This window comes from Talpa occidentalis, unplaced genomic scaffold (assembly GCF_014898055.3).
Source record: "Talpa occidentalis isolate TD23 unplaced genomic scaffold, MPIMG_talOcc4v2.1 talOcc4.12, whole genome shotgun sequence".
NCBI classification, from domain to species: domain Eukaryota; kingdom Metazoa; phylum Chordata; class Mammalia; order Eulipotyphla; family Talpidae; genus Talpa; species Talpa occidentalis.
In genome coordinates this window covers 49,539,198-49,562,563 of record NW_023601212.1, presented here as the reverse complement: position 1 = coordinate 49,562,563, position 23,366 = coordinate 49,539,198, and the positions used below count along the sequence as shown (strand labels likewise).

General features: G+C 45.4%; 1 protein-coding gene across 1 annotated transcript in view; it reads left to right on the top strand.

The window, feature by feature from the left end:
* Nucleotides 1-20,983, top strand: part of COLGALT2 (collagen beta(1-O)galactosyltransferase 2) — a 107,630-nt gene extending 86,647 nt beyond the window's left edge. Inside the window, exons 7-12 of the mRNA XM_037506291.2 lie at nt 3,396-3,472; nt 8,812-8,918; nt 11,723-11,855; nt 12,935-13,062; nt 16,138-16,344; nt 18,122-20,983. Of these exons, the coding sequence (XP_037362188.1) occupies nt 3,396-3,472; nt 8,812-8,918; nt 11,723-11,855; nt 12,935-13,062; nt 16,138-16,344; nt 18,122-18,398 (929 nt within the window). The 3' untranslated portion in view covers nt 18,399-20,983. The remainder of the gene's footprint in view (nt 1-3,395; nt 3,473-8,811; nt 8,919-11,722; nt 11,856-12,934; nt 13,063-16,137; nt 16,345-18,121) is intronic.
* The last annotated feature ends 2,383 nt before the right edge of the window (nt 20,984-23,366 follow it).

Here is a 23,366-nt window from a genome sequence, read left to right as displayed (position 1 = left end):
TGAAAAAGGGACATTCATGACGTTCATACCTGACCCCCATTCCTTTTTGTGAAGATTAGTTAAATATGATTATACATATCAAGTGTGTAGCCTGGAGATTAGTGAGTATTAGGCGCTTTCTAACAGTAGTTATTGTGCCTAGATACTAAAACTACCCAGGAGCCAATAAAATGCAATGTTATAAGTAGTGGGACAGTAGGGACTATGTAGGGAGGGATTCAATGAGGGGCTGGATAAATTATGAATGTCAGGAATGATCCCAAACAGAGATGGGATATACCTTCAAGTTTCATGTTAGCAAGGACACATCTCCTCCCGTGTAGTAAGTCTCTTCTGTCTAATTCATAGCTTGAATTAGTCTTATTCATGGCTGCTTTTCTCTGTAGCTTACCTCTGCCTTCAGTGGCAAAACTCAGACATATTTCTCATATTTCTGCTCACTGTTGGCTTCTAGGATCCGGCCACTCGTGGCTTTTTGGGGACTCTTGTCCTAAGAACACTGCCCATGTTTGGTGGAAGCAACGTCAATAAAAGCAGTCTCTTGGAGGGAAATGTTCAAGCCATGCAGGCCATGTGAGTGCCAGAGGCCCAGGGTGTGCAAATGGTAACTTAGCCTATAACCTAGAACAACCTGGAAGCCCAAGGAGGGAAGGCAAGGAAGCTCCTCAAACAATACCGAGGTCAGGAAGAGTTTGACTGCTAAGTTTCCTTGCTCTTAGGAACCTAACCCTGTATATGGTGGGCCCTCAATCAATGTTTGTGATTTGTAAAGCAATTCATAGAGAGTGGGGTGGAGCAGAAAGGACTGAGATATTCTGGCTGCTCATGTGAGCAGACACATGTACTTGACCTGATAGAAATGTGTCTCTAAAGGCCAGGGTTAGAGTAATAATACCAACTCCTGTCTCTGGCATCATTTGATCAATAATAAAAGTGGATATCATGTTTTTCTCTCTAATATCCCATTGAAGTATAAACTAAACAAATAAAGCCCTTTGCACAGTGTCTCAGTCAGGATGGGTGAAGTTATACTGAGCTATCAAATGGTGTCCAAAACCTCTATTGCCTGCTCTTCGATTTTGCTCAGGCAGCTGCCTTCCAAGTGTTGGTGCTTAGTCCAAGCTGCTTCAGGGTGGCTCCTCATATCTGCCTGTACTCCTAGATCCCTGGGGGGGACTATGTGGGGGATACTTGGAGGGTCCTGTGGGAGGGAAAGAGGATTATTGGGGGAATATAAGGAGGTGGGGAGGACTGTGAGTATGGGAGTAGAGCAGAGAGGACTATAGGTGAAGAGTTGGGAGGACTGTGAGGGAAGGGGTAATGTGGGGGGACTTTGAGGGAACTATTAAGGGACTATAGTAGGGAAAGTAGAGGGTAGGGAGGACTGTTGAGGTGGACTGTGGGGTAGGTTAGGGTAGGGAGGATTCTGTGGGGACTGTGGGGGTAGGGGAGCTGGGGTGGGGGGTAATGGGGCAGTGAGGGAGGGTTTGGCATGTTGAGCAGTCCCAATTTAAACCTCCTCCAGCAAGTTGCATGCCCATAATGGGCTTCAAGGGCAGGAAAATGTGTTGGCTCGTATTCCTGGAGTAGAGGAGAATGGACGTTGGGAGCAGTAGCCACGGCCTTCCCCAACAGTTCTTCAGACAACCCAGTTACCAGCTCTCATTTTAAATTTTCTTGTATTTAAAATGAAATTTTGTTCATTTCCTTTCAGGAAAAACAAAGGAGTTCTTTAAATATGTGTAATACCAAAAATCTTCAAGACCTTTTCAAGTTCTTTAATAATTGCTTTCGGCCCTTGAACTATAGAGTTTGAAAAGAAAGCTTTTATTTTTACTATCAAATAAAACATACTTTTATTAAGATGCGGTGTCCCTCCCATGTGGAAACTTCTCTGTTAGCTCTGTGTCAAGCTCTGGGACGTGGATTGGACCATAGAGGTGAATTCTTATTAAAATAAATGTGTTTTGAGTACCTGTAGCTAAACCTATCTGGACGGAATTAAAAAATAGTCTGATTCTGACAGTTTTAAATATACAAGAAAAAAAGCACTATTGGAATAAACTCTAGTCTGTTTCTGAGCTGTTTCACCATGGGTCACCTAAATAATAGCTAAGAGTTATTGAGTCTTTACTAGTTAATTTTATTGCGTTGAGTACTTTGCATCCAGGTCTCATTTAAATTTTTTAACATCATAAAAGATATACTTTTATGTCCTCATTCCACATACAAAGAAACAGACTTGGAGAGGTCACCTGACTCTTCTAGATCATCACAGACCAGAGTTTGGCCCTAGACCATCTGACTCCACATCCCTCACACTTCACCGTTACCCTAAACTACCTTGCAAATTATCTGAAAATAGGTCTTAAAGGAAATGGGGCAATGAATAAGGGTTCCCTCACCCCGATTCCAATGTGAATTTATGTAGAGGCTCCCCACACCAACAAGCAATTCTCAGATACCAGCTCAATGTCCAAGAATTCAGCTCAATTCTGTCTACCCAGAGACAGCATCGGGTTCCATAGGCAGAGAGCTCCGTCTCTCACTGCATCTCTCACTTCAGATGCCAGTTGCCAGCTCAGGCTGTTAACTGTGTTTCTGACCAACCAGTTTCAGACTAGAGATTCCCACACACCCCCTCCTTAGACTTCAGACACCAGCTGCTGCAAGCCAGGCAGTTACCTGTGCTTCTAAATCAGAAGCTCCCAGGGGGCCCCCACCTCAGACTCAGTTGGTTTGCTAACTTGGCACACAGAATTCAGGAAACTGTAATCACCATGTCACCAATTTATCCCAGGGATTGGAATGAACAGTAAGAAGAAATACATAGGTGTTTCTGTCCTTCTGGAACTGGGAACCAGCAGAATGCCCAAGACTTTATTACCTAGGCATCACTGCCCTTGGCGACTGAACTCAATCTGCAGCCCCTCTCCCCTACCAAGTGGTCCAGGAGGGCGGGACTGGAGGCCCCAGCTCTTCAATCACCAGCTTGGTTCTCCAGCCAACACTAGTGCCCTTTCTTAGGGTCTTCCCAAAAAGTCCTCTCAGTAACATAACAATGGACACCTTCATCACTCACCACACCAGGGAAATTCCAAAGGTTTGGGGAGATGTGAGCCAGGAACTGTAGATGAAAACCAAATATGTGTGAGTAACATCTATTTTGGTCCTCTGAATGCCCAGTGTATGTTTTTCTTATAATTCACAATATTGCAGGCTGATCTGCAATCTTCATAGAAACAAGCACTCTCTGACTCAGCACCCTGACCCCCGGGTCCTGTTGGCCAGTGGGTGGGGGAGACCCACTGAGTGGTCCCCACTGCGGACTCGACTGCAGCTTTTCTCTGACCCTGTCACTAACCAGCATTCTGCATGTTTCTTGTGTCTTCCAGTTGACCGCCCTCCCATGGAGCCCTCCCAGTTTGTCTCAGTTGTCCCCAAATATCCAGACAAGATGGGATTTGATGAGGTAGGAAAGGTGGCTGTGTGTGTGTGTGCCACGTGCTTATGTGTTTACGTTGGTGGAGGAGCCTGAGCACTCATCTGTGAAAAGGCCCTGAGTCTTGGGAAACCACCGGCTTTTTGGCTGTGCCTCAGTTTTCTTATTTGAAAGAAGAGGTCCATGGTCATTATTCTTTGAGCCAGAAAAAAGTCACTATTTATTTATTTATTAAAGATTATTTATGCCTATGAGAACTAGGGTACAGGGTAGAGGTGTAGGGGGTGAGAGGACCCACCAGAGACAGAATGGGGAACAGAACAGGCAGACTGACTGAAATCAACTGCTGAGGGGAGCAGCGGGCGCAACAGAAGAGGTCTGCTGCGCCATGTGGGTAGCTCCCTGGCCAGGATCCAACTCGTGCTGCAGGGGCTGCGGGTAGCTTCATAGGTTACGTCTCAACCCCTTGTGCCACCAGGGAGGCCTCCAAGAAGTTACTATTTAATAGTGAAAGTGAATCAATATTTTCAGTAGCAGATATTGCCACATTTTATCAACTTTTTCATCAAAAGTTTCATCAAGGGGTCACAGAGGATATATGTCTTAGCGCTGGAACTGTGGTGGAACTGTGCTGAAATACTGTGTTTTTTTTTTTTTTTCTCTCTGCTGCTCTTCCATGGGAAAAATCAGAGAGCAGATTTGAGAAGACAAAAAAAAAAAGAGAGAGAGAAATGAAATCTGTTCTAAAATTCTCCCTTTCAGCAGACAACTTTCTATTATCTATTTCTATTGAATAAAGAATGAAGCAGAGGGATAAAGAGATGCCTCTCTTGGTTATATATTCAACAGGCACTGGACAGGACCATAATAGTGACTCCAAATTGCTGAATCCTTCATAGGTCCTTCATGCCATCTAGGTAGCGGGCAGACTTAGGGGCACCCTGGGACACCCCAACTTGAATGTCCTAAAGTGAGTCTGCCATCTGCCACATAAAAACCAAGCAAACTCTTAGTGTTCGAGATCTTTAATAGAATTATTATACATAGAGAGAGAAGAAAAGAAAGTATATAGTTTCCTAATGAAATACCCACAGTTACCCATCCCCTGGTGGGTGAATGACAAACAGGGTTGGCCCAAAATTGGGCTGCTGAGGCCTAAAAATTTGCCACAAGTCTAAGGCATCTTCTGGCTGGGAACCATAGGAAAGGGACCAAAGGGGCCAGGCATATTTTGGATAAAAAGAACAAAATTAATGTATGAGTCAAGATAAAGGCTGCCATTGTCAGCCTCTCATGAGTCTCCCACCCACGTGTCTCTTACAAGTGTCCCTATGTGGTTTGACTCCATGTGTCTCTTCCATGTCCTCCAAAACCTTAGTGCAAGTCCAAAACTGAGACACAAGCCCTCCTTCATGGGTCTCTGCTCCGCATGTCTCCTTTTTCCATGTCTCCTCCAAGTCTTCCATATCCTCACCTGGCTGTTCAGCCCTGCGCCTTATTAGTTGGGGCAGGGAACCTGGAACCTCCCTCTTTTATGGAGATGCTTCTGCTGAGGCAGGACTCAGGAGCTCCGTGGTCTAAAGGTGAGGCTAATGTCTCAGGAGTCCACAAACTGAGACAATTTTTTCGTAGATTTGGGATATGTTAGAGGTCAGGCTCTGCTCAGTGCTCAGTGCTCATTGCCACTGCTTCATTGTTCACCACCTGGTACCGTATAATCCTGGCCCTCAAAGGACAGCCTTCCAAAGAGCTGCTGGGACTGGGAACTGGGATTTTGTCCACAAAATTGATTTGGACCTGGACTTTGGGAGTTGGTAGGAATGGTTCTTGAATATTAAATACAAGAAGAGTCAGCAGCTATTATGCTACTTCCCCAGAGGAGAGATGATGGCAAGTGTGGCATAGGGGAATTAGACAAAAGTGCAGTTTCCAAAAACAAATAGGGCTGCAGAAAGGGTTTCCCATGCCACGCCCTGGACTGGCTTCATGAATTACTTGGCCTTTCCTTCCCTGCAGCACTCATCAGTTCCCTGTTCCAGGTAAATGGACCCAAGCGCCCTTACATATATTCATTTTTCCTCTTATAAATTCCTCCCCTGAGGACCAAAGCAAAGCAAATTAAATGGGACAGAATAGGATCTTCTGCCTCTGGCCTCTCCCTTGGACGGGGCTGTAAGGACTGGTCATTCCTGGAAACGGTCACTCTGGAAAATGCCAAGTCTAGCAAGGGGCACAAGCTCAGGGACTCTATTTGCCTGAGCCCAGGGAAATCAACTCTCTGTTTGGAACAGAAAGAGGATGATGGAGAGGGATTTTTAGGGCTCTTTCCAGTCTGTCCAGTGTCCAGCCCTCTTGGTGTCTGGCTGCCTTTGGCCATGTGTTCTTTCTCTGTTTACTGTTCACCGAGTATGAGCAAGCCGTCTGTGTTTTTCCTTCATGGCTGCAGTTTTTATTGCCCTTGTCCTGGCAGAAACTGAGACTGGGTTGTTACTTGCTAAAGTCTTCCTTGCTGGGCGGTTTCTGATTCGAGGGTGCTGTTTGTTACATTTCTGTTGATTGTTGGTTTGATTTTGTGTTTGTGCTCCTGGAGAGTGACCTCAGGTAAACTCCATGTCTACACCTGAGCAACGGCCCTTCTCTTCCCCTAGCTGTAAAATTGGGGCTTGGAACATGGCCATCACAGTGTGATTCCAAACAGAAAGAAAATGAAAGATAGAGGAACACAAGGCGTGAAGTTGCAAGGTCAGAGCTACTGCGGAAATTAGGTTTTCAAACAAAGAGTTACCCAGTTAGGTAAACAAAGGAGGTGAGAAGATAATGTTGCACCTGGGCCTCCCCTGGTGGCGCAGCAGTTGAGCGCTGCAGTGCTGGTCCGATCCCTGGCTGCCGGCGAGGGTCCCACATGGCTCGACAGACCTCTCCTGCTGCGCCCGCTGCTCCCCTCAGCAGTGTATTTCGTCAGTCTGCCTGTTCTGTTCCCCGCTCTGGCTCTGGTGAATTCTCTCACCCTCCCGCACTTCTGACTGTACCCAGTGCTTGTATAAATAAATAAATCTTTTTTTTTTTTTTAAATAGAGCCATGTTTTTATTTATTTGTTTGTTTGTTTGTTTGCTTGTTTATACATGCACTGGGTACAGTCAGAAGCGCGGGAGGGCGAGAGAATTCACCAGAGCCAGAGCAGGGAGCAGAGCAGGCAGAAGGACCTAAGTACACTGCTGAGGGGAGCAGCGGGCAGCAGGAGAGGTCTGTGCGCCATGTGGGACCCTCCTCCAGTGGCCGGGGAGCAGCCGGGGATCGAATCGGCGCCGCAGAGGCCGCGGGCAGCCTCGCAACCCAGCGCTCAACTGCTGCGCCACCTGGGAGGCCCTAAATAAATAAATCTTAAAAAAAAAAAAAAAAGAAGAAGAAGATAATGTTGCATCTGATCTACTTGGCCCTAGGTGAGGCAGATGATTTCTTCAGAGAATATCTTGCTTCCCCATCTGTTTCTTTGCCCAATGCTGTACATAAATGGGTAGAAGTGATAATATTTTATAAGGAAGGATTGAAATTTTAGCTAGTATAGCTTCTGCTCCCACAGAAACACATAATGCGTCTATGATCATGTGCAAAGACCATGTAAACCAACGCTCAACCTAGTCAAACCTCCAGGCTGTTAGTAAGACTACATTTTCTTCTTTGTTCTGGACGTTCTTCTTTCTTCTTTATTCCTGAAGCAGGCTATCATAAATCACATATCGAAGAAGTTTAACCTGAACTGAACTTGAGAGATGGCTTTGTCCATCTCCCTCCTTTCACACACAGGGAAACTGGACCCTGCACTGTTCATTCTCTTCCTCAAAGTCATCTAGATAGTGGGTCGGGGTGAAGCCAGTGCTGTGTGACCTATTCCTGTAGGTTCCTCTTTTTCCATGCTATGTGTTGGCATTATGTCTTGCTGGCAGGTCTTCAGCTATCCCCCTCTTGAGAGGACTAATTTTAATGTTGAAAGTGAGTTTATTGTTGGTCACTTAGTGCCTTATTAAAGCACTAGTTTCCCTTTAATACCATCTGTCGGGTACTTCTGTGACTCCTTAAATCTGGGGTGGTAACCAAAGTCTCACTATTTGTAACTCCCTGGAGTAGCCTTGTCTGCGAGTGTTTAGTGCATCCATCAGGAATTTAGGGGACAAGGTGAGGTGCTAAAGATGGACCCAGCTGCCTGGGGGAGATCCGAACACACACTCTCTGGTGTGTCATGGACCAGTTGGTGTCCTGCCTTTCACATTTCCTCCAGAGCCACGTGAGGTAGAAATTATGCCTCTCTATTCCTCCTGCCCCTCTTCTTCTGAAATCTCCCCACACATGCAGTACCCTTTCTCTGCTCTTTTCATAAAAACCCCCTGCTCTCTAAGGAAGTAGAAGAATTTTGGCAAAGAAGCTACAAAACAGACCTTGTTAATTCAGTTTGGAACCTTTGGAAATAAATAGAATGTGTAAGACTTTAGACTTACTCTTTGGATGAGTTTAAATTGATCTACAGTGGATATAAGTTATAACAACAGCTAATATTTAGTACCCATGAGATAGTACATGTATTATTCCAGTTGGACAGATGAGGAAACTGAGGCACAGGAACTGGTCTATGACAAATACTTAAGTAAATAATATGGAAACTCAGTCTGCTGATAAACTTAATTCACTACCAAACTGCCATCTTTTAGTTTCCTGTGTTTGGGGGTTCCATTCTCCATGGGTTTCCTGAAAAGTAACTTTTTGAACTTTCTTATCTCACAACCTGGGTGAACATGTTCACAAACAAAAATCAGATACAAAGAGAGGGTTAAGTCACTGCAAAGGATTCAATTTACAAAGCAGTTCTGGGGCCTCTCCGGTGACGCGGCGGTTGAGTGCTGGGCTGCGAAGCTGCCTGCAGCCTCTACAGCACCGGTTCGATCCCCAGCCACAGGCGAGGGTCTCTCATGGCAAGCAGACCTCTCCTGCCGCGCCCGCTGCTCCCCTCAGCAGTATACTTCGGTCCTTCTGCCAGTTCTGCTCTCTGCTCTGGCTCTGGTGAATTCTCTCACTCTCCCGTGCTTCTGACTGTACCCAGTGCTTGAATAAATAAATAAATAAATAAATAAATAAATAAATAAATAAATAAATAAATAAATGAATAAATAAATAATCTTTAAAAAAAAAAAATAGAAAGTTTGGATGAATATCTTTTGACCTGATAGGAAATATAAACAAATCTTAACTAGTTTACCTTTCATTTCCATTCCTTATTCTAACTAAAATGTGGGTCCTTACATTGACTTAATTTTTCGAACAGCCTAAAATGACCAGAATCATTTGAGTTTCTCTTGTCTTTTTCTTCCTGCATTAGATCTTCATGATAAACCTGAAGCGTAGAAAGGACAGACGGGACCGGATGTTACGTTCCCTGTACGAGCAGGAGATTGAGGTCAAGATCGTGGAGGCTGTGGATGGAAAGTGAGCTTTTTCTGGAAGCCTTCCAGATGTGGTTGGAGTGGGGATGTGTCCTCTCTGACTGAGCTTTGGTCCTGGGTGGAGGGAATCTGCCATCATTGAAGAATAGACATTTTTTTTAAATGACCACCTACTTTATGGTAGCATTTAAATTAACTTCACACTGTAGAGCAGGCCTGAAATTCACCCACCATTCCCGATCACTTCTTGTTACCCTGGAGCTGCACACTGGAGTGATTTTCCCATCTCTGGTCTCTGGGGTTCTTCTAGGGTGGTGGTTTCCGGCTTCCTGTATTGCATTGGAAAGAATGCACTCAGAGTTGTCTGCAGAGCCTGATTTAGAGCAGAGTGTCGAAACCTGGGTGACCTGAAGAAAGTAAATGGAAAAAAGTGCTTAATAGTCTGCCTGTCCTGTTGCAAGACATGGTGGGCCCAGCCCCATCACTTTTCCCAGGAACATGGCAGGAAATTCACACAGGGTGTATCACTGGATTTCTTCCAGGTTCTACTTTTTTTTTTTCTGTTGTTGTTTTGTTTTGCTTTCCTTTGGCCTTTTATTTGACAGTCCTTTCAAGGGATAGATTTTTGCCAGACCTACATTTCCATGTTATGTATTCATTTGTAATGAGTGGCTCTGAAGAGTACGGTGTGGAGCCACTGTGGACGTTCTTAGGACTCCTTTAGAGAACCTCATCGGTGTTTCTGAAGGTGTGACCGGGACACCCTCATCTCAATCCCATCCCAGAGCAGAAGAATCATGATCTGCAAGGCTGAGGCTGGGAATCTGCATTTAAAAATCCTCTGCATGGTGCCTTGGTCAGGTTGCCACTTAAGATACAGGACTGCCAGTTAAGTGTGTCCCAAAAATTGCATGGGACTTACTTATGCCAAAAAATTACTCATTGTTTATCTGAAATTTGAGCTTGACTGGGCGTTGTTGGACTTGTTAAACCTAGCGACAGTATTCTTGGGTGCCCTAGAGTGTGGGATCCACTGCCTCAGATACCCCCAAGAGTCCCAGTGCTGTTTATAGGCCACCTGACCAGGGGAAACCAGTTAAGTTGTGAGAGTTTTTATATATTCTTGGTCACTTGTATAAGTCCCCCGTCAGATATACAAATTTGCAAATATTTTCTCCCATTCTATGGATTGTCTTTTCACTTTCACAGTGGTGTCCACTGATACAAAATATGACAGATTTTAATTTTGATGAAGTCTAATTTATTTTGTTGTTGTTGCATGTGCTTTGCAAGCCATATCTAAGAATCTGAGTCAAACCCCAAAGTCTTATTCCATGTTTTCTTCTAAGAATTTCATAATTTTGCCTCATATAGGTATATACCATAGATAAACATATACACATATATACATATATGTATACATATATGTATGCATGACATACACACATGCATATCATATATACATGTGTGTGTCGTATATACATGCTATATATGTAGATACATATACATATATACACATGTATCTTAGCTATATAGAGAGATCTTAAAAATATATAGAGAGATGCATACCTATATCTGTATATGATATGGATATCTAACACATTCAGTCTTTGATCCATTTTCATTTAGCTTACTGGTCAGCTAATAATTAGACAGAAAATCCTTACAGGGCTATAACTGGGACATCTCCCAGTGTTAGCTGAGAGGCTCTGTACGCCTATACTAGGGTATGTTTTCAATGTTCTGGCAGGCAGTTTATAACTCTGCCTTAGCCTTCACTTCCTGTTTTCCCAGATCATCACAGTTAATTAGAGATGAGCTGTTGGGGCTTCTTCAGCTCTTTCCTGGGCACATGCAAACCCTTGCATTGCACAAGGCCTTTCAGATTGACAGGAAGGTCAGAGATTTTCAAACCCCCCGGGGGCATCTTTTTCCTTTTAATTTTTGGTCAACTCCCTGTTAAACTCAACTGATAATGCTGTCTTAGGCAGCTGTGATATTAAACAGTTATTGCTGATGATTTTTGACAAATACCCTGCAGATAGAACCGTTCACATATAATGAATTCACAAGTCAAATAAAGACAAGTTCTGAGAATGGAGTATTTAAGGAAGCTTCTAGACAGGTTGAATAGTGATTGAAGATAGGGCTTCTACTCTGTCCCCTCCTCAGCTGCTGGGGCACTAGTTTTCACAGTTGCCATAGTTGTAAGACTATTGGTTTTTAAGATTTCTGCAGAACCCCTGTTCTGCAGAAGAGAAGGATGGGACTTGGACAGGTAAAAATGCCACAAAACTCACTATATTTACAGATTTTAACTATCTTTTTTCTAATAAAAATGCTTTGTATTATTGTAAGCATTTAGTTAATGCCTAGAATTCTGAACAAGTTGATTTTAACAAATTTTTATCTTATTTTTTTTTTTTTTGGAGTACATTTTCAGAGGTCCTCACTCTACTGTTCTGGAAATGTTTCTCTAATTTTTTTGGTTTTTAATCTTTAAAAAAAAATTTAGTTTCAAAGGAAACAGACATGCAATTGCTCCCCTTAGTCCTTCCTGTATTTAATGCTCCTATGCTCTTTATTCATTAGGAGAACACAATAGACTGATGATACTTAGAACTATATTGGGTTTACACAAAAATCTAAGACATCCTCTGTCTTCACAGAGGTCGTGGTGCTATTGTGACACATTAACCCCAAGTAGTTGCTAAGGAATGCGGAAAACCTGAGGATGGTTTCTCAGCGTGTATAAAGACTCTAGGGAATATGCAGAACTCTCCTTCTGTACTCCATGGTGGGGACACCGCCACTTGTTAATTCTGAGACATCTTCTCTGCCATGTAGGGCACTCAACACGAGCCAGCTGAAGGCCCTGAATATCGAAATGCTGCCTGGATACCGAGATCCCTACTCCTCCAGGCCGCTTACCAGGGGTGAAATCGGCTGCTTTCTCAGCCACTACTCTGTCTGGAAAGAGGTAAGTAATACTTTATTTAAATAGGCAGTTTTAAAATGAGAAAGGAGAGGGGTACCTGTAGGTGCATCAGAGCCACATGCAACATGAGTCCCCAGCTGTTCTGGAAGCATACCTAGGGGGGAGCTGTTCACTCATGTTTCCCTCTGACATGAGGCCAGCAACAAGCAAGGAGGGGCAGCTTAGTGCCACTCAGCATGATGACGGGGGAGATGCCATGTCTGGTGGTCATGCTTCTGTCAATGCTGTCTCATCCTCATTGTGCCATTCCAAACCTTAAATGCATCTAGCATGTCTGTACTTGTTAAGTGATCTCATATAAGTCACACAGATGTCATGTGAGATGAGTTGGGAGGGATGGACCCTTTTTACCTAAAAGAAAATGATCAGTGGTTTGTCCAGACAAAAAGCAGCCAGGCCAAGACTTGAATATGTGTCTTTTTTTTTTATAGCTCAGGCATTGGTGGTGGTGGTATTGGAGTGTGGGGTTCAGTATTAAGAGTCAGTTCTTACCCAAGAAAGTCCCCAAGAAGGGCATCTTGAATGCCTTTGCTCTTCTAATAATCCTAACTATATCTGCCTCTTTTTCCTTTAAATTTGAAATGTAACAAACATGTATGAAAAATGTAGAGCATATGTTACACGACAATGAAATTCCACAGACTGAACAAGACCCCTGTATTAATAGCACTAAGATCAAGAAATGGGTTAACAGCACTTCAAACCAGTACCTCTTGGCACTTTCTCCTAGTTACCAGTTCTCCAGGGGAACCACCACCCTGACTTCTAATAGCTTTGCCTACTTCTATGCTTTTTTAAAATGAATGGAACTACATGGTATATTCATCACTATACCCGTGAGGCTCACCCATGATGTTGTATTTAATTGTCGAACACGCATTCCCACTGTTACCAGCACACTGCATTTATTTATCCATTCTACTGTTGACGGGCATTGGCTTTGTTTCCAAGAGAGCTTACCTGTTGTGCCACTGTGTTTTTGAATTTTTAACATTTATTTATCTAATAAAAAATGGATATGAACTTTTCATCAAGTATCTTCCCACTGATGACCCTTACAGGTGATTGACCGAGAGCTGGAAAAGACTCTGGTCATTGAGGACGATGTGCGTTTTGAGCATCAGTTTAAGAGGAAACTGATGAGGCTGATGGATGACATTGACCGGGCTCAGCTGGATTGGGAGCTGATGTGAGTGACAGACAGACTTCTTGGGGAGTGCTGGAAGGCACGGGTCCTTTCCAAGGGGCAGCGGTAGGAGATAGCCCTCAAGCTTCCACTGACCTGCTTTTTTCTCCAGAAATGTTCCCAGAAACAAGAAGTGTATGGAGGATGGCCTCTGCTTTTTATACCTATGTCCTCTTCAGGGTGAGACCTGGAGTCTACCTGCAGATCAGGGGCCTGCAGACAGAGCAAAGGGGTGACACTAAGCACTCACCTGGGAACTGCAGCAGAAATCCTACCCATGAAGACATGCGGTGCATGGAGGGGAGTGAAGAGGAACCCCGAGTCCAAGTCACACGGAGTCTCAGCTCCAAGGAGGGCAGGGCCCTTCTGCAGCCTCTGACGATATGAGGGGTTGGGAACTCAGGTCCTGTGCTGGGGAGCAAAGTTGCCCAAACAGGGAAAATAATGAGAGCGGGTTTGGTGGGGAGTCAGAGGCTGTCACAGGAAATCCAGGCTCCCCAAGGGAGTGCTGGCTCTGAACTAACATTTAGTTCCTGCTCCTTGTCTGCTGCCTCTGGGGACTGAGCTCTCTGTCTCTCTCCGTTTGTCTCTTTTTCCCACCTCCCTAACCAAAATAACACTTTGTACTTCCCTCCAAGGAGGCAGGAAGTACTCAGACCTTATGTTTGCTCCCCAGCCATGTGTCAGGACAATCCATCAGATTAGAGCCTGTTCCTTCCGAGCAGTAGCAGCAGACAGACAGTCCCTGCTTCTCCATCCCGGAGGGACGCATACCTAGGGGCCTGGCTAGAATAATTCCTATCTCGAAAATGTACCACTCTGAGCTCAAAAGCAATGCAGTCATGGCTCAGCTAGCCCTTGGGCTCAGATGTAGAGATTAGTAATGAAAAGAGCTCCCAGCAGAAGCAGTACTGTGGTTCGGTTCCTTGCCAGCAAACATGAGCTTCTCGTCTTCCCTGCCCTCTGGGAGACCCTACACCTCAGTCTCGATGACTCTGTGGCTCTGCACCTGTGGTTAAGACCTCGCATAGGTCTGGAGCCTGGAGGTTCTTAGGGGCACCTGGCATGTGCCAATGTGACTTATATTGCTGCTTCCCAATCACAGGGGACTTGACTCAGGAGCCTGAGGCTTGGAGTTGGCACACATTCCTACTGACTTGTGATTTGATGGGTGTATTTCTCAGCAGAAAGTACCAACAGATCCCAGAAGGAATGACTGTCCTGATAAAGATAAAAAAAATGTTTCCTAAATTTTACAGATGGATCAAGTCAAAATATCCATTGGAATCCATTTTAGTCATGAGTCACTTAACGACAGGGATATGTCCTGTCATTTAGAAAGGCATCATTGGGCAGATTCATTGCTATGAAAATGTGATCGTGTGTAATTACAGAAACTAAAATGTGTTGCCTGTTACACACCCAGGCTGTATTGTGTAAGCCTCCCAGGACCATGGTCATCTAGTCAGTCGGTGATTGGCCGAGACTTCAAGGGGTGGCTGACTATGTATGATCTTAAAGCATTACCGTGTCTTCAAGTTCTTCATCCCTCACTTTCCAAAATGAAAAAGGAACAAATGCTATTTAAACCCAAAACAGAAAGCTGGTAAGCTGCCTGTGGTTGCTATATTAAATTTCTCCAGAAAAGAAATAGTAAACGGGAAAGGAAGAACAAGTCCTTGGCATCTTGTAGAATACAGAAATACAATGCAAGTTACTAAAATTTTCTAGTAATCACAGTAAAAAGGGAAAGATTACTTAGGTGAAATTAACTCTAACAATGCATGTGTTTAACCCAACACATCCAAATCTTATTATTTTAACATATGATCAGTACTTTAAAACTAACAATGAGATAGTTTACCTTCTTTTTTTTTTTTTTTGCACCTATTTCAAAATCCACTATCTATTTTACACTTATAACACACCTCAGTGCAGGTGTGTTAAATTTTCCACTGCTGGAGTAAACAGTAGTACTAGCAAAGCAATTTCTTATTTAACAGAAGAATATTTTCCACATTTTCAATTTTAAAATTTAAGTGTAAATTCATAAAGTGAGTACGAAGTCAGTTCCTAGGCAGCTCTAGCCACTTTCAAGTGTTCTGGAAGAATTTCTCTTTCGCTTGATAGTCCAGGAGAGAAAGTCGCTCTTTAGCCTGCAGAGACCGCGCCTGAGAGGATGTGTGTAATGGGCTCAGCCCAGCTGAAGGCAGACATTGACTTGTTCTACAAACCTGCAGTGCTTTGGCAAAGGGAAGCCTTGAATGTTGAAAAAGGTCATCTTTTTAGGGCAAAAGAGAGGAAGTCAGCTTTCCCTGATGCGCTGGAAGCAGGCACCCCCTCACCTTCTCCAGGCTGGTGGAAACAAAAAGTTTCCAGATGAAATTAATGTATCCCAGGTTGACTCGATTGCAGTTTAGGGGAATTTGGGGATGGCCCTGGAATGTCTGTGTTGCAGATGTTGTCCAAAGAGGACAGGACAGGCCGGGTCCTTTGTCCCAGCCGAGCACCCAAGAGGAAGTGGGCAGAGGGAGGGGAGAGAGCAGGGAAGAAGTCCTGGAGGATGCTCTTGGGCTCCCAAGTCGCCTACTGCAAACTTGCTTTCCCACAGCCTCTTCTGTCCTGTGCGTCCCACCAGCATTTGCCAACCAGTACAGAAAGCATCGAAGGCTAAAGCTCTGGAGACTTGCAAGCAACAAACTCAGAATTTCACACCTGGATATTTTTGTCCTCTTTTGACATCTGTAAACACAGCTGGAACTTCCTTCCCTACCATCTTTGAGAAAGGATGATCTCAGCTCACTGATAGCTCTTCAGACCCTCTCCAACTTAACTTTCCAGCTTGCACACAGGCTGCAAGGCAGGAATGGTGGGGAGGTAGATACAGGCACCCAGGCCAGTGGCCTCAAAGATGAGGAACATGGTGGGGGAGGGGCGATGTGATGCACTTGGCGGTTGATACATTTAATAAGAGACATGGTCAAGGCTTTCTAACATGTCTGTATAAACCAAAGCGATGCTCAAGCTTATTGATATTTTATATTCAAATTGACCTTTTCTCTGCCCATTTGCTTTTAGTTACATTGGTAGGAAGAGGATGCAAGTAAATGAACCAGAGAAAGCTGTGCCCGACGTGCTGAACCTGGTGGAAGCTGACTATTCCTACTGGACACTGGGCTACGTTCTCTCTCTGGAGGGAGCACAGAAGCTGGTTGGAGCTGATCCTTTTGGGAAGATGCTGCCAGTGGATGAATTTCTGCCAATCATGTACAACAAGCATCCTGTGTGAGTCACTTGGAACCTCCCGCCTTCTCCGTGGGCACAGCCTGTTCATGAATTATGCCACCCAGCCCTTGATGTTTTCTAAAGGCGCCCTGCTTTTCTAAATGATCTTTCCATAATCATGGCCGAAAAAGGCTGCCCCAAGTGATTTTCCCCTTTTACTCAAGGGAAATGAGTCCTGCCTACTAACCAGTATGTAGCTGTAACTGGGTATAATCTGTTCGTCCTCTTCTTGTCCTTGTCCTTCTTTCTTTCATGAGCTAAGACATTTCAAGGTGAAGGTCATATTCCTTAGCACCCCAATGTTTTCAGTTACTTCTCCATCCATGGTGGGTATCACTGGCCAGGGAATGGTTCCTAGTCTGGTCGGGAACCCAGACTCATGGACACTTGTGATATTCCATGGTACCTGCAGTCACAGAGGTGTGTCAGAGGCTGAGTCAGGGATGGGGGGCGCTGCACAGGGTATTCATGCCCCCTCTCCTCGGGAGGCAGTGGAATGTTCAAGGTGCCCGTTGCCCAATAGCTCAGACCTACTGCTTATCAAACAGTGTGGTTACCTGTCAGTCTCTTCAATAACCTGCAGGCCCTCAGCAGGGACAGTCTTACATCTGTGTCCTTCAAGCTTAGTCCAACCTCCATGCATAAGAACCGATTGATCGACAACTCCAAAATTTAGACCAGGCTCTAACCAGGGCTCCTTCTTTTAGTCACTGAGGGTCATCTCCTCACTAGATGGTCTCGTTGGAGTGGTTGAGTGTCTGCCTTGCACCTTGCGCATGTCGTCTCCTGTCTTCAGTAAAAATGGAGCTCCTTGCCCTCTTTTATGTACCATGTCAAAAACTGACTCTGTCGGTTGTCCTGGCAGAAACATGGAGGTCTATCATCATCAATCCCTTCCAGAAATGACCATAGCACGTTGGGTGCACCCACTGACGAGGAGCCAGTAGATGGTCAGCTCACACCATCTGCACAGGAGCCCTGGGAGGGAGGCCAGGTCATCCCTCTAGTCTACACATACAGAAACTGAAATGCAAAGCCAAGATGACCTCTACGCCTACGCTGTTCCACTCACCCGCCACCCTCCCTCTCTCACACACACACACTGCTGCCCAGGTCTCAGCAGTGTGATTTATGGATCCAAGAATGAGGCGTTACCTATAAAGTGATCACAGTTTCTCATCACTGGAGTCCAACCAAGCTTAATTTTTAGCTTTAAGAGTAACACCCAAATTCACCTTTTAAACTAATATAGCTAAATGCAACAGAACTATTGTTGTGTATTGGTTTAGATCATCTTCAAGCTTTTAAAGGAAGATTTATTGGGTTTGTAAACTAATGTTGTCCAAAAAGGACACAGCTCATCATTATAAAATAATCAATGAACGCTAAGCAAAATAAGCCAGAGGGAGAAAAATACCAGATGGTGTCACATATATGTGGACTGTAGAGAAACCAAACAAAGGGTCAAAGACAGACTTGAAAGCTGAACTTAGAACTGAGGCATCCAGGAGTGGAGGGGAGGGGTGACAACAGGGTGGGGAGAGAGCACAGTGGACCACAGGGTGGGACTTGGGGTGTTTTGGTCTTGGATGCCCTATAGTGACTACACCCAAAGGGGGAAATCCTCTACCTCCAAAATACCAACATGTAAATCATGGTACTTCAATTTAAAAAAATTAAAAATAATCATAATCGAATGAATCCCTGACAGTTTACAACAAGCAGCTCCCTGTTCTGTAAGCACCCACCCTTCATAGCTGTGCTCCTCTTGTTTCAGAGCTGAGTACAAGGAGTATTACGAATCCAGAGACCTGAAGGCCTTCTCCGCAGAGCCCTTGCTCATCTACCCCACACACTACACCGGCCAGCCGGGGTACCTGAGTGACACGGAGACCTCCACCATCTGGGACAATGAGACAGTGGCCACCGACTGGGACAGGACACATTCATGGAAGTCTCGGAAACAAGGCCACATCCGCAGCAATGCCAAAAACACAGAGGCCCTGCCTTCACCCACCTCCCTGGACACGGCGCCGTCGCGGGACGAGCTCTGAAAGCTGCGGTGCTCAGAGCTCTGGCTTCTCTCACGGCTGTCCATGTGTGTCCGGTTTCTCTTACTGGCCACAGTCATCTCGCCAGGGCTGTCTAGTGTGACTGATCAAGATAAATATGTTTTGACTGGGGAGGAGAACAGGGAAAAGAAACTCAAATTTCCTAGGATTATTAGAAGATGGGCTTAGTAGCAACCATTAGATACACTTCAATCCAGACACCTAGTTGGGCAGAGAACAGTTGGATATGCTGCCCATGTTATGGGTCAACATTATGGCTCAGAAACTCGCCCAAGGAGAGGGGCTCCCCATGCTGCTACATCAGTAAATTGTAGGCCAGCCAACCGGCCAACTGGACCCCAAATGTTAGTCTGTTGGGTCCATCATCTGTCCGAGATGTGCCCTTGAAACTTGTGTACGTGACAAGTTGGGGAGGGAGGTAAATCAAACTGTTGAAAATCAAATTAATTGGGCTTTTTATTTAAAGGAATTCTGCCTTGAGCCTTATTGCAGAGAGGGTTTTTTTAATCTTGGTTCTTGTTAGCCTACAGGGATGGGTGTTTGGGTCTGTCTGAGGCTTGGCCTTGACTATCGTGGCAGTTCCAGCTCTCGTAAGGAGATGTCCAGATTGCCGTGTGGGTGTAGTAAGTAGATCCTTGAGGGTTTGTGTAGATATTTGAGGACAAAACTGATACTCTGGCCATTTTCACTGTGGCCTCTTGAGTTAGGATGCTCTATTTATAAAGATAAGTTAATATATTAGGGGATGAGCTGATGTGTGAACACTGTCTTAGATCCCTGTGCTGCCAGCAAGCGTCTGATCCCCCACCCGAACCCCCACCCCCACTCCAACCCCAGCTCCAGCTACAGGTGTGAGTCTTATGAGTCATTGTTGAGAGGCAGAACACACTTTCAGGCCCACAGCTGTCCTTGCCTGGGCCTTCCATTCTATTCTGATTTATTTATTTCACAAAATGTGGGGAAAACAGATAAGGCAGAGAAACACATGTGCCCTGGAGAGCGGTCAGTGTAGACATGTCAGCTCAATGCTCAGGTTCTCTGGTGTTTCCCAGACTAATGTTTGTGGGAGACCTGCTAAGTGGGAGATTCTAACACCACCTGGAAACAATGACACTCCATTTTAGATGCACGTCCTTGTCAACAGCAATGGCCGATGGCTGATTCAGACCAACAACCAGGAAGCAATCTGGTTTGTGTTCTCACACCTGCGTGTGGTAAAATTGCCTCCAGAAATATCCTCCCCGAGTGTCTGGTCCACACAATCCCTCTGTGTCCTTGGTGTCGGCTCCACAGGCCCAACAACAACCTGATAAGGCTTTGGAGCTGGACCCAGGGGCAGGTGGCTGTGGGCACCTAACTGAGTGCTCCCTCAATAAGCAGAAGGGGAAGAGAATGATCCAAGAGGGTGATCCCTATGACTGACAAGAAATTAATTCACTGAGGAGTTAACTGATGTCAAAGGGAGAATTAAAATGAGGCTGGTCATTTGATAAGAAAATAGCAAATTGTGGGCCTGGCTGCAAGAGGAGGCACTTGGTCTCCACTGTACCTCAGCCTCCCCATTCCTTGTCTTAGCATTGATGTTCTTCCCCATCGACTGACAAGCCAGGAGCCTGAGAAAAGGGATCTTGGCCTGCTCTGATTTTTATTGCATAGACATAGCTGTCAGAGTTTGACTCTTTCTAGAAAAACCGAATTAACATCTGCATGAGGAGCTAGTAAAAAAAACCCTTCAGTGATTCCTAAGGTTTCCTTGGGAACTTGTATTTTGTTTGCATATTTGAGTGTGTGCAAGTGTGTGTGGCTTTCATGATATTTTTCAGGGGTGGGAGGTGGTGGGGGTACTGGGGTGGAGGAAGACTGAGTTGATTTCTGTGTGGGTTTATTTAGTAGAGAACATTTTTTTCCTTTTCCCCTGTCAGCTGGTCTGATGGGTTTATGAAGTCTCATTCTTAAAAGATGTTGGTCTTAGATTCTAGAATTTTCGATGAGGACTGTTCTACTGTGAATAAAGTTCTGGCTATGTCAGCCCGGCCTTGGCTTCTCCCTGCTGGTCTGGAACGCCACACAATGCTCTTGGGTTGTGAACTTTGTGAATTGCAGGCCTGCCTTTCCTTAAAAGCCACCTTTCAGCAATCCTGGGGGTCCTTGACCTCATTATTCTTCCTGCCTTCTGTCTAGTCTTAAGACATTTGACCTGCGCAGTATCAGAGACTGCTTCCAGCCAGGCTGTCTGCCTCTGGAAGTTGAACCCCATCAGGATTCCCCATCTGGGTCCTATATGGATCTTGAGGTCCCAGGTGGGATCTCTGGACAGATGACACCAACTTTGGCAGTGCTGGTTCTAAGTGGGGAAGCAGCACCTACGCTTTGCAGAGGACACACTGCACAGGACTCTATTTGGGTCCTCCGGGACCCACTGCAGGAAGTCAGAAGACTAGAAAGTGCCGGCATCCCAGCACCCTACTGCCTCTGTCATGCTGTGTCCTTCAGGGTGGGGAAGTGGTAAACTACTTACTTGCCTTCTACAGCTTTGTGTGAAAATTAAAAAAAAAAGAAGATGAAGAAGCTCAACTCTGTGGTTGTTCACTCTTTCTTTCAACACTGCTGAGGTTTCCAGGTACATACTGGACAAGGGTATCAGTGACCAGAGATCACCACCGCTGCTTAAGATCCTGGTTACTTTAGACTATAGGGTGGAGGTGGGGGAGCTGAAGAGGACTCTAAGCTACAGAAATATAGAAGTCCCCAGTGGGAGGAGGTGAGGAAGGGTCCAGCTTACATATATATAGTGTGTGTCAGTCTATCCATTCAGTGGAAGATACTGAGATGCCTGGGGTGGTGGGAGAGAGAGAGACTCCACTGGTCCCATTGACCCTTTGAATTTCAGCTCAAGTTTCTCCCAAATCTCAAAAGCCACGCTGTCAGCTCTGCCCTGTTGCAGGTACTGAGGGCTTCAAGGATGAAAAAGTCCTGCTGCTGTGGGTGTGGCAAGACATACCTCAGAGATGGATGAAGTAGGCAGCAGGCCCACAGAGGACCTGGGTCTGCTCAGGCGGACTGTTGGGTTGGCTTCCTGGGAAGGTGACATGTTGGTTTTCGGAGCCTGGGTGGGAGGGAACTCCCAGGAGGGACGAGGATTCAGCCAGGGGTGGGAACACTTTCTCTGAGGTGTGGGGCTGTGAGAGGGCCTGTTGGGGTGATGAGAACCCAGTAGGACTGAAGAGTCAACTGTGTGTTGGGACTGCAGACAGGAAACACCATCAGGAAAGGTGGCAAGGGGAGGGATTCTCTTGTCCTAATGGCAGAGGCCATTGTTTCTGGGGGTTTCGGAATTCAGATCTTCTCCTGAGACATTGTGCAGAGATCCCATTAAAACATTGGCATCTAAAATAAGAAAAGTTCCTGTTGAACTACAGGCTTGATACTAATCCCTCTAATGAGTGACTGAAATCAAGAGGCAGCTTTCCAACGTGAGTTGAGACCATCTCTCCCAGTAAGCAGACGGGGAAGAGAATGATCCATGAGAGTGATCCCCATGACTGACAAGAAATTAATTCACTGAGGATTAACTGATGTCAAAAAGAGAATTAAAATGAGGCCATTTGATAAGAAAATAGCAAGTTGTGGGAGACAAATTCAGAAAATGAAGGGCAGGAGGCCTTGGAAAAATCATCACTGGGCCCATATTTGATGTTTTGTGGTGATGTTGATTATTTCAAAGAGATTATTTCTGCCTCCCCCAGAGACATTCTTGTTAAATGTGGTGGAAGAAGGAGGACCAGGAGGAGAGAGGAATAGCTGTGAGGGTCTCCTGTGAGACCCTCCTGGCAGGCAGAGAGGGGGTCTGGCCCTTGGTAGTCAAGACAACAGTTATGCGGCTTCTTAGAGAAGAGAAATAATGGTATTACCTTGTGTTGCAACAGATTGCACAGAAAATGGTGTTCTTATCACAAGCACAGAATAAGAGGAACTGGCTCTAATTGCACTGGGATGAGTTTAGGTGAAATCCAGAAGAATTCATTGACAGAATCTTTAGATGCTGGATAGGATTCCAAACCAGATGGTAGAATGACTCCTTAGAATTTGTTGTTGGGTAGGAGAGTGGCTTGCTTTCTATTCAGTGAATTTACCTAAAATGACCCATTTCTGTGCTTCCACCAGTAAATATATTAATACTTAAGAGGATCCTTGTTTGAGTCCATCCTGAGACATTAGTGGGGCTACTTCCAGCCCCAAGCCATCCTCCCATCTGTCCTCAAAAGGGTGGAAAGAATGAAGAATGGCGTCTGAGTGTTGGTTTCCTTTATTTTTAATTTACTGAGTTTATTTGGGTGCCCCTCCCTACAGTTTCTTCAGCTTGACCTCCTCTGCACTGGGCATTTTAATAAAACTGCACGTCTGAGCAGTTGTGGGGTTGGAGGTGTGCCTCTGGGTGTTTCTGTCCTGAGGAAGGCTGGGCTCCATTTTCGTGGGAAGTGACTCTCAGAGTGTGGCAGGCAGCCCCCTAGCTCCACACGTCAGAGAAGCCTCAAGAACAATCAGGGAGGCCTCCCTGGTGGTGCAAGGGGTTAAGAAGCAGCCTGTGAAGCTGTCCGCAGCCTCTGCAGCATGAGTTCGATCTCCGGCCAGCCAGGGAGCAACCCACATGGCGCAGCAGATCTCTCCTGTCTGGCCTGCTGCTCCCCTCAGCAGTGTACTTCAGTTCATCTGCCTATTCTGTTCCCTGCTCTGTCTCTGGTGAATCCTCTCACCCCTCACATCTCTGGCCTGTACCCCAGTTCTTGTATGCATAAATAAATCTTAAAAAAATAAAATCAGGGCAGCCCTGGTGGCGCAGTGGGTTGAGTGCTGCACTGTGGAGCTGTCTGCAGCCTCTGTAGCACTTGTTCGATTCCCCGGCCAGCCAGGGAGCAACCCACATGGCGCAGCAGACCTCCCCTGTCTTGC